At 40.9% G+C, this 17322-nt stretch overlaps 2 protein-coding genes across 2 annotated transcripts; both read right to left on the reverse strand.

Moving 5' to 3' along the window:
* LOC100083939 (olfactory receptor 482-like) lies at positions 1-1018 on the reverse strand. The gene has a single exon (XM_029059121.2). It carries the CDS (start codon positions 970-972, stop codon positions 16-18), a length of 957 nt encoding a protein of 318 aa, XP_028914954.1. The 5' UTR covers positions 973-1018; the 3' UTR covers positions 1-15.
* A 6066-nt stretch (positions 1019-7084) lies between these two features.
* LOC100083909 (olfactory receptor 508-like) lies at positions 7085-8091 on the reverse strand. Its single transcript, XM_039911298.1, has one exon. The coding sequence runs from the start codon at positions 8087-8089 to the stop codon at positions 7085-7087; it is 1005 nt and encodes a 334-aa protein (XP_039767232.1). The 5' UTR covers positions 8090-8091.
* Between the last annotated feature and the right edge of the window lie 9231 nt (positions 8092-17322).

Raw genomic sequence — 17322 nt, forward strand, 5'->3', positions numbered from 1 at the left:
TGTTCATTGCATAAATCAATCAGAACATCTGTCAAAAATCAGTACTCTTCTCAGAGCTTCCTTCACATCCTTGTTCCTCAGGCTGTAAATCAGAGGGTTCAACATGGGGATCACCACCATGTAGAACACAGACACCACTTTCTTCTGATCCATTGAGTACCTGGAGTTTGGCTGCGTATAAATAAACGTCGCGGTCCCATAGAACAGTGTGACGGCGGTCAGATGAGAGGCACAGGTGGAGAAAGCCTTGTGTCTCCCCTCAGTGGAGGGGATTCTCAGAATTGCAGAGAGGATACACAGATAGGAGATGGCTATGATGAGAATCGTGACCAAACTGATGAGTACCGAAGTGATAGAATTCAAGATTTGAGCCACTCGGGGGTCAGAACAGGCAAGCTCCAGCAAAGGAGGGAAATCACAATAGAAGTGATTGATTTCATTTGGCCCACAGAAGGACAAACTGAACACTGAACTCTCGAAAATCGCAGCGTTGACACAGCTCCCTACATAGGAAGCCATGACCAGCTGGACACGCACCTTGTTGGACATGATGAGAGGGTAGAGCAGAGGCCTGCAGATGGCAGAGTAGCGATCAAACGCCATCACTGCTAGTAAGAAGCACTCGTTGGTCCCAAAGGTTGCAGCCACAGCAAACTGAAGAGCACAACCCCCAAAAGAAATGGTTCTCTTCCCCTGCAGGAGGTTCTCCAGCATCTTTGGAGTGACCGACGACGAATAACACATATCGGAGAGAGACAAGTGGCTGAGGAAATAGTACATAGGCGTGTGTAATTGGGGGCTGGCCCGAATTAACATAATTATGCCAGTGTTACCCATCAAGGTGATCATGTAGGTCACTAGAAAGAGTCCAAAAAGGATGGCTTGTAATTTTTGGTCATCAGTGAATCCAAAGAGAATGAATTCTGTTACCAAACTGCCATTTCCAGTTGGTATTAGAGTCTTGCCTTTCATCTGCTGTGATTGGAGAGTGGAGTTGTTGTCTTTCCAGACCGGCAGCAGTGGCAATACCTATAAAGAAAAGGGGAGAGAACCAGATTTAAAATGGTTAAGAGTATAATAACCAGGTTCCCTACCACAGTAACAATACAGATGATCAGAAAAAGCACAAAAATGACCTGTAGTTCCCAGTCCGCAGTTAATCTAACACAATGAACATTGGAGCTATTCTTGTTTGCCATTTAATTCAAAAGCATCGTCTGCTAAATTAGAACTGAAGATGGAACAAGTCTTAGCAACATGGAGTCAGTAGAATGATGAAAAAACCAAAATAAAACAGAGAAACCCAAACAACCCCATTCAGTTGATTGAAACATGCTAAAGAATCAAATCCTTATGATTACCCTTACCATTCTTACACTCTGGCTTCAGATTCTACTTTATGCTTAATTGACTAACTGTGCCAGAATTACAGTGATTTTCATTTAGCTTAAGGAAGTTTGGAGGTATGTTTTTCAAAGTAGTTCAACTGAGGCAGCTGAGTGAAAGTAAAGTATCCTAAATCAAGATCCCTGAAATGCTGAAAATAATGTCCTGTTTGAAATTCAGGAAAATTTCTGAAATGAAATACATTTTTTAAAACTTAGCTTTGAAATACAAATTCCTTTTTTCCTTGCATTTTCCATTCTATTCTCACTTACCCTTACCTCTGTTTGCCCAATTTCTTCCATCTTAGATAAACTGATGATTGGGTCTCTGATGGAGCCTCCCATTAGGAATAACAGCTGAAACTCAGTCTTGAGATGTTCAGATAATTGTTGGTGAATCTACTGTTTATATCAGTGAATGAGCAAGAAGCAGTAAGAGAAGCACTGGTGCACCATAACTAAGACATATAAATCCTAGGTAGAGCACGAACCATACTGGTAATTTAAGTCTTAAAAGTTTGTATGAAACCAGAGTTCATAAGAACATATAGATACACTAACAATTAATTCATAAAGGTAATAACTGTTCATTTTCTACCACCAAGAGTAAAATCCATAACAGAAATCCTGATAAATATCTTGAACATATAATCTCCTCTGGATGCTCGCTAAAGTAACAACCTAAGAGACCTGACACTCTGACTCTCTCTGCATAGGAGGTGAACATCAAATTTTTTTCAGTGACAGTTGTCAGAATTGGATTGAAAGAGGTTGAATTAATTTCATATCTTTCAGAAGAAAGAAAGGCTGAAACTTCATTTAGATCAAATACACATCACACCTGGGAGTACCTAAACCACAAGCCACTGAATTTTCCACCCCACTAATCCTAGTCACTGGCACCCTACCCATTCCCATGACCACCATGAAAGAAGTCTGAGATGACCAAATGGAAAGGAAAATGTTACCCATTCATGAAAGTATTGTTTTTATGGATTCTGAGAAAGTCCTTGAGAATTGAAGAGCTATATTCATACTCTACCAGGTAACAATAGGGGACTGAATCCCTAGATATTTTGGTAGTTTTTTTATCCTGGGAACCAAAGAGAATCATTAACGTGTTCTTATTATCTTGGGATTAATTGTAATAAGAAAAACAAGAGGTAGGTATGGGATAGATATTGCCATTCCTAGGTTGTGGAGTAGAAAAATGAAGCAGAGCAGGTATTTAGCACTCATTAGTTGGGTGTACCTCATTTTCTCACAAAGTACCTTGGGTTTATGCTTGACTTTTGCAGTAAACCTCAAGTGCATTGGTCAGTGAGGCAGATCTTAAATTCTCTTGAGTTTACCTATCAGAGTTTTACTCTAGGCATTATCATCTTAATCTAAGGGCTCTTTTTCTATATGGTCCTGAGGGGCCTGGGGAGGTACTCAGTCAATCAATTCATTGTATGTCTTCAGTATTCATTGTGTACTGAGCTCCATAATAAGTACTTGGGAAAGTACAAGGCAACAGAGTAGAGAGACATGAACCCTGCTCTCTCTTCTCTCTTCGCCGATTCTATTATTCTCAGTCTCTTTTCCTCTGGTTACTTCATTAGAACCTCCAGAAAGATTCTGTCAAAATACCTGAATGAAATTTCCATTACTTACCATTTGAGCCCAGTTTTCTCTATATTTTAAGCCATTCTACAGAGCAGGCATCACATCCTTCAAAAGCAGGGTGAGAGGAGACGGGTCTTGAGATTGCTATAATACATCAGTGGTATTTACTGAGCACCTAGGAAGTTCAAAGTCCTGTAGCAGCACCTGTGAGAGTATTAAAAAAGAGTACAATATTAGCTATAAGCAACTGTGTGTAGTTATGTTAGAACCTTGAGACCCAAGGATCAGGTGCAATGAAGCAACCACAGAGTCTGATTGAATTATGATGGTAAGGTGGCCCAGGTGGGGTGGAACTGTCCAGAGTAGATCCATGTCACCAAAAGGCAGCAGATGGTAGAGCACCAATTCAATCCTCCAGGGACAGAAGCGGTTCTTTTTTTCCTCCAGGGAGGTGGCTTTTGAGAAAAACACTAGGCCATTAAGGTCCTCTGTGTGTCAGCATGAATGCTAGATCATGTTGGGAGGCTCCCTTCCTGGACTGTAAAAACTCCTCCTCTAGTCTGTAAGCTCCTTGTGGGCAGGGAACATATCTATCAAGCCCTGTTGTATTGTTTTTTCTGAAGTACTTAGTACAGTTCTCTGTGCACAGTAAATGCTCAATAAATAGAGAAACAGAATGGCATAGTGGATAGATCATGGGCCAGGAAGTCAGAGGGTCATGGTTCTAATCTTGGAACCACCACGTATCTGCTGGGTGACCTTGGGCATATCACCTCACTTCTCTGAACTTCATTTACCTCATTTGTAAAATGGAATTAAGACTGGGAGCCCCATGTGGGACAGGGACTCTGTCCAACCTGATTACCTTGTATCTACTCCAGTGCTTAGAACAATGCCTGGCACATAGTAAGCACTTAACAAATACCATCATCATTATTATTATTTAAATACTGTTGATTGGTTTATGTGTTTTCAATTTAGGAATCAACTGTATTTATTGAGCACTTACTCAATGCAGAATACTGTATTACGCGCTTTGGAAGATAGATGGTAACAAACACATTCCCAGCCTACAATGAGGTTACAGTCGAGAGGGAGAAACAGACATTCATATATATGAATAAATTACAGATGTGTACATAATTATTGTGGGGCTGGATGGGGATGAATAAAGGGAGCAAGTCAGGACAATCCAGAATGGAGTGGGAGAAAAGGAAATGAGGGTTTAGCCGGGGAAGGTCTTTCTGAAGAGATGTGCCTTCAATCAGGATTGAAGTTGGGGAGATTGTCTGTAGGATATGAGGAGGGAGGGCATTCTAGGCCAGAGGCAGGATGTGGGAGAGAAGTCAGCAGTGAAAGGGGCAAAATTCAGGTACAGTGAGTAGGTTGACATTAGAAGAGCAAAGTGTGCAGGTTGGGTTGTAGAAGGAGAGTAGCGAGGTGAGGTAGGAGGAGGCAAAGTGATTGAGTGCTCTCAAGCTACGGTAAAAATCTTCTGTTTGATGGGCAACCACGGGGGGTCTTGAGGAGAGGGCAGTCATGGATTGAGCATTTCTGTAGATAAATGATATGGGCAGTGGAGTGAAGTATGGACTGGAATGGGGAGAGACAGGAGCCAAGGAGTTTGGTGAGGAGACTGATGTAGTAATCAAGATGGAATAGGAGAGGTGCTTGGATTAACCTAGTAACAGTTTAGATGGAGAGGAAAGGGTGGATTTTAGCGATATTGTGAAGGATTGATTGATTGATTGATTGGATTGCATGGCTGTGGAGCAGTCTGGCCTAGTGGCTACAGCATGGAGCTAGGAGTCATGACAACCTGAGTTCTTATCCTGGCTCTGCACTTCATCTGCTTTGTAATCTTGGGCAAGACACTTAACTTCTCTATGTCTTGTTGCCTCATTTGTAAAATGGGGATTAAGGCTGTGAGCCCATGAGGGACAGGGAATGTGTCCATCCTGACCAAATTGTACCTAGCCAAGTGCATAGTACAGTGCCTTGCCCATAGAAAATACCATAAAAAAATGAAAAAGTGATAATAATGTTGGTATTTAATAATGTTGGTATTTGTTAAGCGCTTACTATGTGCAGAGCACTGTTCTAAGCTCTGGGGTAGATACAGGGTGATCAGGTTTTCCCACGTGAGGCTCACAGTCTTAATCCCCAGTTTACAGATGAGGTAACTGAGGCACAGAGAAGTTAAGTGACTTGCCCACAGTCACACAACTGACAAGTGGCAGAGCTGGGATTCAAACTCATGACCTCTGACTCCCAAGCCCGGGTTCTTTCCACTGAGCCATGCTGCTTCTCTTCTTCCATGATATCCATAGCAATGAAAAGATCTTGTTAATCTAGACTTTAGTGAGGTTTTTAGCATTTTGTTAGGTTCTGATAAAAATATCATTACTTAGTCAAAAGTCGTGATGTGCAAGTAATCACTATTCAAGTATCCTTTAATAACAAATACCATTTTATGCCATTGGAAAAAAAAACCGTTGGACAACACTGGATGAAAAATTTGTATCAATAAAAAATGAGATGTTTCACAGTTGTTACACTAAAATGGCATATATCTGGGTGGAAATCACAACAATGAAAATCTAGTATAATTAGATGTTTTAATGATAATAAAACAGTATAATCATACAGATTGTTTAGTTAGCATCTCACCACCATATAAGCAAATTAAAAGGGTGGGCAAGCCCCACATTTGGAGCTGGTTTGGGGCAGCGGTGTTGTCTACCAACTCTATTCTCTTTTATTCACCCAAGTGCACACAGTAAGCACTCAGTGACTACCACTGATTAATTGACTTGACAAAGGAATCAGAATAATCTTTCCCTCCTAAATACTTCTCTCCTTCTAGATTTTTATGGACCGTACTATACATTTAGTCTAGCAATGACCCAGGTGTGGCACTAGAAAGTCCATGATAAATATCACTAAATGTAGGCTGTTCCAGTGACACAATACATTAAGAGGATGTAACAATTTCTGAAGAAAACAGAGAGTAGAGCACGGGGCATAAACTTCAGGGGAAAAAATGCTGGCTCACGTATAAATACTCTAGTCATCTAAATGAATCCGTTATACACTGGACTAAATCTGTGGCTCTGTCTGGGATGTGAGGTTATTTTTGTTCTTTCCCATCACCCCAGCTGCAGTCATGAGGGTAGTTCATTTGGGTTTGGTGGAGACTGGAGAAGGGGAAGTACTGTATTTATTATTCCAGGGATTCTAGTTGAGACCTGTACCTAATACCTGTGGCATTTGTTTAGTGCTAACTGTGTGCCAAGCACAAAACCACGCACTTACAGACCTGTTTATAAAAATTGTGGCCTTTTTTCAGCACTAACCGTGGCAATCACTGTAGTAAGTGCTGGGGTAGATAAAAGATTGGAGCTCACAGCCTAAGTAGGAGGGAGACCAAGTATTGAATCCTCATTTTGCAGATGACTGAGCAGAGAAGTTAAACAGATGGTCCAAGTCCACCCAGCAGGTTACATGGCCAAGATTAAAAACAGATTCTCTGGCCTCCAGGTCCTTGCGCTTTCCTCTAGGCAACATTGCTTCCAAATAAATGACATTGGATACAGCAAGCTAAACTCCTTTTTAAGGGTTATGGGATTGCTTGGATCACTCTGTGTGTGAGCTTGCTCCCTGGATCTCCCAGAGCTGAGCCATAAAATTAATCAATCAATTAATCAATTGCCAAACACATTAAGCCTTGATTATATACTCATAATCAATCAGTGGAATTGACTGAGCACTTACTGTGTGCAGATCACTGTACTAAGCTCTTACGAGAGGACAATACAAAGAGTTGGTAGACACGTCCTCTGCCCACACACCTAGCTGGCTTGCTGGTCAGTGAAAGCAGCAGCAACGATAATCCCAGACCAGATCCAGCATTAAGAGAGACTCTGAGACAGTCCGAGGGAAGGTCGCCTCCCCTCTTCAACTGAAAAGGATGTCTCACACACAAAGGGAAGTATTTACTGCCTTATTGATTTGAAAGCCTTAGGGTACCACAGCTAGCCTCAGTTCCGTTAACTGTGAGGATCAAAAAAGCTTCTTGTTCTTGGCAAGAATCAATCAGGACATCTTTTAAAAATCATTATTCTTCTCAGAGCTTCCTTCACATCCTTATTCCTCAGGCTGTAAATCAGGGGGTTCAGCATGGGGATCACCACCATGTAGAACACAGACACCATTTTCTTCTGATCCATTGAGTACCTGGAGTTTGGCTGCGTATAAATAAACGTCAGAGTCCCATAGAACAGCGTGACGGCGGTCAGATGAGAGGCACAGGTGGAGAAAGCCTTGTGCCTCCCCTGAGTGGAGGGGATTCTCAGAATTGCAGAGAGGATACACAGATAGGAGATGGCTATGATGAGAATTGTGACCAAAATGATGAGAATTGAAGTGATAGAATTCAAGATTTGAGCCACTCGGGGGTCCGAACAGGCAAGCTCCAGCAAAGGAGGGAAATCACAATAGAAGTGATTGATTTCATTGGGCCCACAGAAGGACAAACTGAACACCGAACTTTCAAAAATCACGCCGTTGACACAGCTCCCTACATAGGAAGCCACGACCAGCTGGACACGCACCTTGTTGGACATGATGAGCGGGTAGAGCAGAGGCCTGCAGATGGCAGAGTAGCGATCAAACGCCATCACTGCTAGTAAGAAGCACTCGTTGGTCCCAAACGTTGCTGCCACAGCAAACTGAAGTGCACAACCCCCAAAAGAAATGGTTCTCTTTCCCTGCAGGAGGTTCTCCAGCATCTTTGGAGTGACTGTCGATGAATAGCACATGTCGGAGAGAGACAAGTGGCTGAGGAAATAGTACATAGGGGTGTGTAATTGGGGGCTGGCCCAAATTAACATAATTATGCCTAGGTTGCCCATCAAGGTGATCATGTAGATCACTAGAAAGAGTCCAAAAAGGATGGCTTGTAATTTTTGGTCCTCAGTGAATCCTAAAAGAATGAATTCTGTTACCAAACTGCCATTTCCAGTTGCCATTAGAGTCTTCCCTTTCACCTGTAGTGAGTGGAGAGTGGGGTTGCTGTCCTTCTGTCGTGGTAGCATGGCAACGACTATTAAAAAGAAGGGAGAGACCCGGAGTTAAAATGATTTATAGTGTATGACCTGGTTCCCCACCACAGTAACAATAGAGAAATTCAGAAATGGCATGAAAATGTCCTATAGTTCCCTGTTTTCGGTTAATCCTAACAGGAAGAATGTGAGAGCTATTGTCTGCCATTTAATCTAAAAGGGTCATCTGAAACCACGAGAAGCGGCGTGGCTTATTGGAAGGTGCCTGGGCTTGGGAGTCAGAGGTCGTGGGTTCTAATACTGGTTCCACTTGTCAGTTGTGTGACTTTGGGCAAGTCACTTAACTTCTCTTTGCCTCAGTTTCCTCATCTGTAAAATGAGGATGAAGAATGTGAGCCCTACGTGGGACAACCGGATTACTTTGTATCTACCCTAGCACTATGTGCTTGGCACATAGTAAGCACCTAACAAATACCATCATTGCTAATAATTATTATCTGCTAAAATCGAATTGAAGATGTAAAAGTCTTAGCCATATGGAGTCACCAGAATGATGAAAAAACCAAAACACAACAGAGAGACCCAAACAATGCCACTTGGTTGAGTGAAACATGCTAAAGATATGCTTACGATCCAAAACCCTTACCATTCTTACACTCTGGCTTCAGATTCCACTTTATGCTTAATCAACTAACTACGTCAGATTTACAATGATTTTCTTTTAGCTTAGGAAAGTTTAGAGAAATGTTTTTCAACATAGCTCAACTCAGGCAAGTGAGTGAATATAAAATGTCCCAAGTCAAGATCTCTAAATTCTGAAAATAATGTCTTGTTTGGAATTCAGGAAAATATTTGAAATTAAATACATTTTTGAAAGCTTAGCTTTGAAATACGAATACCTTTTTTCCCTTGTATTTTCCATCCTATTCTCACCTACCCTAACCTCTGTTTGCCCGATTTCCTCTATCTTTGATAAACTGATGACTGAGTCTCTGATGGAGCTTCCCATCAAGAAAAACAGGTGATCTCAGTCTTGAGATTTCCAAATAATTGTTGGTGAATCCACTGGTTATATCAGTGAATGAGCAAGAAGCATTAAGAGAAGCACTGGTGCACCATTACTAAAAAATATAACTCAGGTAGAGCATGAACAATTCTGGCAAAGTAACTCTCACATGTTTGTTTGAGAACAGAGCTCTTAAGAAACTGCAGATACACATCGAATTGATTTACAAAAAAATAACTATTTTCTACAACCAAAGTTAAAATCCATAATAGAAATCCTGATAAAGATCTTGAACATGAAATCTCCTCGGGGTGCTTGCTAAAGTAACCTTAGAGGCTCCCCTCTCTGAGTAAGTGGTGAGCTTCAAATCATTTTCAGAGCCATTGTTCAGAATTAGATGGAAAAGGATTAAATTAATTTCATACTTTTCAGAAGAAAGAAAGGACCCAAACTCTATTTAGATCAAACGCTCATCATACCTGGGAGTATGTAAACCACAAGCTGTTGAATCTTGCACCCCATTAATCCTATTCATAGGCACCCTAACTATTCCCATGACCACCATGAAAGAAGAAGTCTGAGATGACCAAATGGAAAGGAAAATATTACCCAGTAATGAAAGGATTGTTTTTAATGGTTCTGAGAAAGTCCTTGAGAATTGAAGAGCTATATTCATACTCTATCAGGTATCATTAGGGGACTGAATCCCTAGATATTTTAATAGTTTTTTTCATCGTGGAAACCATAGAGAATCATTAATGTGTTATCATTTTGGGATTATTATTTTGGGATTGTGTAATAGGAAAAAAGAGGTAAGTATGGGTTAGATATTGCTATTCCTATGTTGTGGAGTAGAGAAATGAAGCAGAGCAGGTGTTTAGCACTCATTAGTTAGGTGTACTTTATTTTCTCACAAAGTACCTTGGGTTTGTGCTTGACTTTTGCAATAAACCTCAGGTGCATTGGTCATGAGGCAGATCTTTAATTCTCTTGAGTTTACCTATCAAGAGTTTCACTTTGTGCATTATCATCTTAATTTTAGATCTCTTTTTCTATATGGTTCTGAGGGGCCTGGGGAGGTATTCAGTGCAGATTTTTCTATCCTTCCACTCTGTGGATATTCATTTAACCTCCTCAATTCTTCCATCTTCCTCTTTCCCTTGGGTCTTCCTCTAATCCCCCTCACAGTGGTCTTTTATCGATCAATCAATCAATAAATAAATCAATCTATCAATTGTATGTCTTGATTATTTACTGCGTACTGAGCACTATAGTAAGTTTTTGGGAAAATACAAGACAATAAAGTAGAGAGACACAATTCTTGCTCCTCCTTCTCTCTTCACACATTTTATTCTGTTCACTCTCTTTTCCTCTGGTTAATTCATTAGAACCTCCAGAAAGATTAATGTCAGAATAGTTGCCTAACTGAATAAAATTCCAACTACTTACCATTTAAACTCAATTTTCTCTACGTTATAAGCAATCCTATAGAGCAGACATTATATCCTTCGAAAACGGGGTGAGAGAAGGGTCTTGGTTTTATTTTAATATATCAATGGTATTTATTGAGCACCTAGTAAGTTCAAAGTGCCGTACCAAGCGCTTGGAAAAGTATACAAGAGGAGTCCAATATTAGCTAATATAAGCAACTCTGTGTAGCTATGTTAGAACCTTGAAACCTGGGTTTCAGGTGCGATGAAGCAATCACATAATCTGATTGAATTATGATGGTTAAGGTGGTCCAGGTGGGATGGAACTGTCCAGAGTAGATCCGTGTAACCAAGAGGCAGCAGATGGTAGAGCACCAATTCAATCCTTCAGGGGTAGAAATGGTTCCTTTTTACCTCTAGGGAGGTGGCTTTTGAGAAAAGCACTAGGCCATTAAGCTCCCCTCTAGCTCAGCACTAGATGATTGTGGGAGGCTCCCTTCCTGGACTGTAAAAGCTCCTCCTCTAGTCTGTAAACTCCTTGTGGGCAGAGAATATGTCTACCAAGCCCTGTTGTATTGTTTTTTCTGAAGTACTTAGTACATGCACTGCACACAGTAAGTGCTCAGTAAATAGAGAAACAAAATGGCATAGTAGATAGAGCACGGGCCAGGGAGTCAGAGGGTCATGGGTTCTAATCCCAGCTCCACCACTTATTTGCTGTATGACCTAGGGCAATTTACTTCACTTCTCTGGGTCTCAGGTACCTCATCTGTAAAATGGGGATCAAGACTCTGAGTCCAGAGACAGGGACAGGGACTGTGTCCATCCTCAGTATTTTTTGTCTACCCCAGCACTTAAAGCAATGACTGACAGAAAATAAGTGCTTGATGAATGCCATCATTATCATTATTTAAGTATGGCTGATTGATTTATGTATTTTCAGTCCATCCATCAATTGTATTTTTTGAGCATTTACTGTGTGCAGAGCACTGCACTAAACACTTGGGAAAGTACAATTCAATGATATAACAGACACATTCCCTGCCCACAATGAGGTTACAGTCTAGAGGGAAAGACAGACATCCATATTAATGAATAAATTACAGATGTGTACGTAAGTGTTGTATGGGTATATGGGGGTGAATAAAGGTAGCAAGTCTGTGCAAGTCACTTAACTTCTCGGTGCCTCAGTTACCTCATCTGTAAAATGGGGATTAAGACTGTGAGCCCCACGTGGGACAACCTGACTCCCCTGTGTCTACCCCAGCGCTTAGAACAGTGCTCGGCACATAGTAAGCACTTAACAAATACCAACATTATTATTATTATTAAGTCAGGGCAATGAAGAAGGGAGTGGGAGAATGGCAGATGAGAATGTAGCCGGGAAAACTCTTTTTGAAGGGATGTGCAATCAATAACACTTGAAGGCGGGGAAATTAATTGTCTGTTGTATCTGAAGAGGGAGGGCATTCCAGGCTAGAGGTAGGAAGTGGGCAAGAGGTCGGTGGCTAAATGGGCAAGATCGAGGTACAGTGAGTAGGTTGTTAGTACCAGAAAAGAAAGTATGCAGGTTGGGTTGTAGTAGGAGAGTAGCAAGGTGAGGTAGGAGGGGGAAAGGGGATTGAATACTTTAAAGCCTATAATGAAGAGCTTCTGTTTGATGTTGGATGAATGGGCAGTCACTGGAGGTTCTTGAGGAGTGGGGAAACATGGATTTGTAGAAAAATGATCTGGACAGCGAAGTGAAGTATGGATTGGAATGGGGAGAGACAGGAGCCAGGGAGGTCAGTGAGGAATCTGATATAGTAATCAAGATGGGATAGGAGAAGTGCTAAGATTAACATAGTAACAGTTCAGATGGAGAGGAAAGTGTGGATTTTAGTGATGTTGTAAAGGATTGATTGATTGGATTGCATGGCTGTGGAGCAGCCTTGCCTAGTGGTTAGAGCATGGACCTGGGAGTCAGAATGACCTGAGTTTTAATCCTGGCTCCTCCCTTTGACTGCTGTGTGACCTTGGGCAAGCCACTTAACTTCTCTGTGCGTCAGTATCTCATCCATAAAATAGGGGTTAAGACTGTGAGCCCCATGTGGGACATGGATTGTGTCCATCCTGATTAACTTGTATGCACACCAATGCATATAGTACAATCCCTGGCACATAACAAATGCCATAAAAAATGAAAAAGTGAAACCAACCCGTGATTGAAACAAAGTCTTGCTAATCTAGACATCAGTTAGGTTTTTTGCATATTGTTGGGTAGAGGGAAAATAGTCATTCAAAAGATACGATGAGTAACTAAATCACTATTTAAGTATCCATTATTAACAAATACCACTTAATACCATTAAATACCATTTTGAAAAACAGAGATGACAATAGATGAAAAATTCCTATTAGTTAAAAATTAGATCTTTGACCGTTATTACTTTTAATGTTGCATATCTGGGTGGAAATTACATCACATAAATTATAGTATAAATAGATGTTTTAATGATAATAAACAGTATATCATATTTATTGTATATCTAGTGTCTCACCACAATATAAGCACATGGAAAGGGTGAACAAGTCCCAGAGTTGGAGCTGGTTTTGGTCAGGAATCATATTTATCCACCCTACTGTCTTTTACTCAACCACGCGTTTAGTGTAGGGTTCTGCCCACAGTAAGCACTTAATAAATACTATTAATTGATTAGACAAAGTTATCAGAATCATCTTTCCCTCTTAAATGCTTCTCTTCTTCTAGATTCTTTTGGATCTTACTCTAAATGTAGGCTATTAATGACTCAATCTTGGCACTAGAATGTGCATGACAAATATTACTAAATTTTGCTCTTCCAACTAGAAATTACATTAGCAGGGTATAACAGAGAGTAGAGCACAGGGCACAAGCTACAGGGGAAAAAATGCTGACCACAGGTTTACATATGGATACTTAAGTCCACATCGGATTTATAGTCTAAAGGTGGGGAGAAAGCAATACAAATAAATAAATTACAGAGATGTACATAAGTGTTGTGGGGCTGAAAGGAATGAAGAAAAAAGGGAGCGAATCAGGGTGATGCAGAAGGGAGTGGGAGAAGAGGAAAGTAGGGGATTAGTCTGGGAAGACCCCGTGGAGGAGATGTGCCTTCAATAAGCTCTGCATTCAGTGCTCTGCACACATTAAACACTCAATAAGTACTATTGAATAAATATGATTGAATGAATAAGGCTTTGAAGGGTGGGGAAAGCAATTGACTGCTGGATTTGAGGAGGAAGGGCATTCCAGGTCAGAGGCAGGATGTGGGCTAGGAATTGGAGGCAAGGTAGGTGAGATAGAGGCACAGTGAGAAAGTTAGCATTAGAGGAGTGAAGTGTCTGGACTGGGTTGTATATGGAGAGTAGTGAGGCTTATTGCATTTATTAGGCTCTGTCTTTTTCTCTCTGGTAATTGAACCTGCTCTCACCTCAGAGGCAAGTAGGCCCAGGTCTAGCACTTGGAACAATATCCATTAAGCTCCCCTTACTGGACAACATGCAAACTCTGATAAATAGATCCCTGCATGGGGACCACACTTGCATGGGGACCACACTTGCGCCTGATGGGACATTCCTAGTGCCTCCCCAAACTCCTCCTCTTGACAATAATCCTGTCTCATTATTGTCTTTCCTAATTTAGCTCTCCTCAGATGTTTACTGCTCACTTTTCACACCTTTGGGGTCTGCTCAGTCCCATTCTAAGATTTTCACATATGAGGAGATGGGGGCCTTATAGTTTAGTTTATAGACTTTATGAAGTTTGACAGAAGTCTTTCTAAACTCTTTCCACCTTAACTGAAATATGATTAGGTGTTTCCTATCAACATTATTTATTCAGCCTAATGGGAAATTCCTTAGAGGAATTCTATGAGAAATTCTGTAAAAGCACCTCAAAGGAAATGTCATCTATCACTCGGCTGCTGATAAAGAGGATGTGATACCAAGAGCCATTATTTATGAATCCGAGTCCTTTCTAATGCCATCAACAGTGCCGCAGTACACTCCAGTAAAATTTTGGAAGGGTAAACTGGGAGTCTCTTTATATTCGGTAGGATCATTAATGCAGCAGAGAAATTTGGGGGAAATCATCTCTGTATACAGATGTGGGGGATGGTGGGAATTATATTTATATGCCAGAGTACAGTTGATATTAACTGGAGAAGATTTCAAGAAGGAGTGGACTTATTGTTGAGCTGTGATTGATTTAAAGGAAATAAGAGTCAGGGGTTGGCTTCTAGAACACCAGAGTTTTTTCAGTGCTTGTAGGTCAACTTGAGAAAAGATTTGGAAGAACAATTGATAATGGAAATTACAAATCTAAACAAAATGAAATACAGAGATTAAACAGGAAGCATATTTTATGCACTGCATATTTGTCCTCATTCATTATGCTGTTTTAATATTTTAGTGTTACATTACTTTCATTATGTCCATCTCCAGTCTTCTCCCCACCATCTCTACCCGCCTTCCCTAGCCCCCCACACTTATATCAATAAATTGGGAGCCCCTCAAGAGAAAGCGTCTGTGCCTAATCCCCCTCAGATACTCTTTCCCAGAGCTTAGTAAAGTGGTGCACATCCAGTAAGTGCTTGAAAAATACTGTTGCTGCTACTGCTTATAGAAGGCTAGGGTGCAGCAAAAATGAAAGAAAGAAAAAGGGGAGGAAAGAGTTTGAAACATGGAGTGACTGGGAGATTTTGCAGGATGCATGAATTGGTTTCTGAAAGATAGGATAGGTAGTAGGAAACTTGGAAGAAACTTGGAAGAAAACTGCAGTGGAAAAAGTAAGAGAGGAGTTGGTTGAAGGATGGGAGACTCCATGGGGTAAAGGTGAAGAGATTCAAGGGTGAATAGGAAACAGTTGGTCAGTAAAGGAAAGAGTATAGCTGAGAAAAAGGGTAGGTGGCTATGAAGAGACCAAAGTCTAAAAATTTGGAGAAATTCTTTAGAAACTATCCAGGGCTTTAATCTGTATCCAGTCTTGCTGAAGTTCAAATTTGGCACCTCAGGAATTGGAATTTAATGGTGCTCGCAATGCTATTGTCATTGACAAATAATGACAATTATGCAAACTCTTTACAGATTAAAAATTTTTTAAATATAATAATAATAGTAATGATTATGATATTTGTTAAGCACTTACTATGTGCCAAGCACTGTTCTAAGTGCTGGGGTAGATACAAGGTAATCAGGACGTCCCATGTGGTGCTCACAGTCTTCATCCCCATTTTCCAGGTGAGGTAACTGAAGCACAGAGAAGTTAAGTGACTTACCCAAAGTCTCACAGCTGACAGGTGGCAGAGCTGGGATTAGAACCCACAACCTCTGACTCCCAAGCTGATGCTCTTTCCACTAAGCCACGCTGCAGCAATTCCAAGCACGTCTTTATTCTCAAGATGAAACTGTATTTGGTAGAATTTTGATTTGGAACAGCCTCTCTCTGGATGCCCTACTGAGAAATACCTCCTAGAAAAATGTGCTACAAACAAGGTCTGTTCCATGACATGATTTAGGGAAAATTTCCCAGTTGGGTCACAAGAATTGGCTCCACCTTACTGAAATGCTCGTCTTATGCTCTCACGTCATCTCCGACCCACAGTAACTCCATGGATACCCCTCTCCCAACTTGCCCCACCTCCATCTGCAATTGTCCTGGTAATGTATCCATAGAGTTTTCTTGGTAAAAATATTGAAATTGTTTACCATTGCCTTCTGGGCAGTAAATCTGAGTCTCTGCCCTCAACTCTCTCCCAAGCCACTGTTCTCCAGCACAGGTCAGGTGAGTTTTGACTTCTAGCAGGTTGACTTCCACTCATTAGTCACTGCCCAAGCTAGGAATGGAATGGTTGGGCCTCTCCTTGACTCTCCCTCCCATAGCTGAGACTGGTAGAGTACTGAAAACTCTCCACATGCAATTGAGAGAGGGGTTCTGAGGTGCTAGCAAGAAAAATCTAGCAATAGTTTAGTTCAGAGACACCTAAGGTTTGGATTTGGGAACTACCAAAGGAATCGACTAAGTAAGGCAATTGGTTGAATGGTCGTGGAGAAGCTTAGAGAAGCAATAAAGATTACCTCAAGGACTTGGGAGCAATTGGTTTATTGGCTATTGCCTTTGGTGATGAGGAATGATAAGGGAGATGAGATTACACAATCACTAGACTTCCACCAGAGATGCGCTGAAGAAAAAGTGAGGCAGAGCTGGATAAAAAAATTCACTACCCATTATTCAAACCCGATCTAATAGAATAAAATTCAAATCTATCACTCCATCAGCGGTGTTTATCCAGAATTTATTCAAGTCTTAACACTACACTAAATGCTTGGGAGAGTTCAGCAGAAGCAAAGTACACATTATCTACCATCAAGGAGTAGCCTGTATTATAGGGAAGACAGACAGACAAAAATCGTTCACAAACAATGAAAGCAGGAGAAAATAGAATGGTATGATAGTAGATGAATGAATATGTCAAGATGAAACTGAATACATAATGAAGTATGTGACAAAATAATCATGACCGTTTAATTCTGCTATTGTCCAAGTTTTCTTTATACCCCTGGGCTTGAATGTTACTAGGCAATTCAAAAATGATTAGGCCTGTTTGAGAACAGCTTGATGGAATATCAGAAGAATCAGGCTGTGAGCATACCTGCAGAATGAGCTAAGCTCATGCAACAGCACGGGTTCTCAACACAAGATACGACTCACATTCAGAAGAGAACTGATTTTAAAGCTTTGCTGAAGGTGGATGCAAAATGCAAAAATCCTGTTTACTGTTAGGAATGGACCAGTATAACCAATTCACACT

Source organism: Ornithorhynchus anatinus, chromosome 3 (assembly GCF_004115215.2).
Source record: "Ornithorhynchus anatinus isolate Pmale09 chromosome 3, mOrnAna1.pri.v4, whole genome shotgun sequence".
Taxonomy (NCBI): Eukaryota; Metazoa; Chordata; class Mammalia; order Monotremata; family Ornithorhynchidae; genus Ornithorhynchus; species Ornithorhynchus anatinus.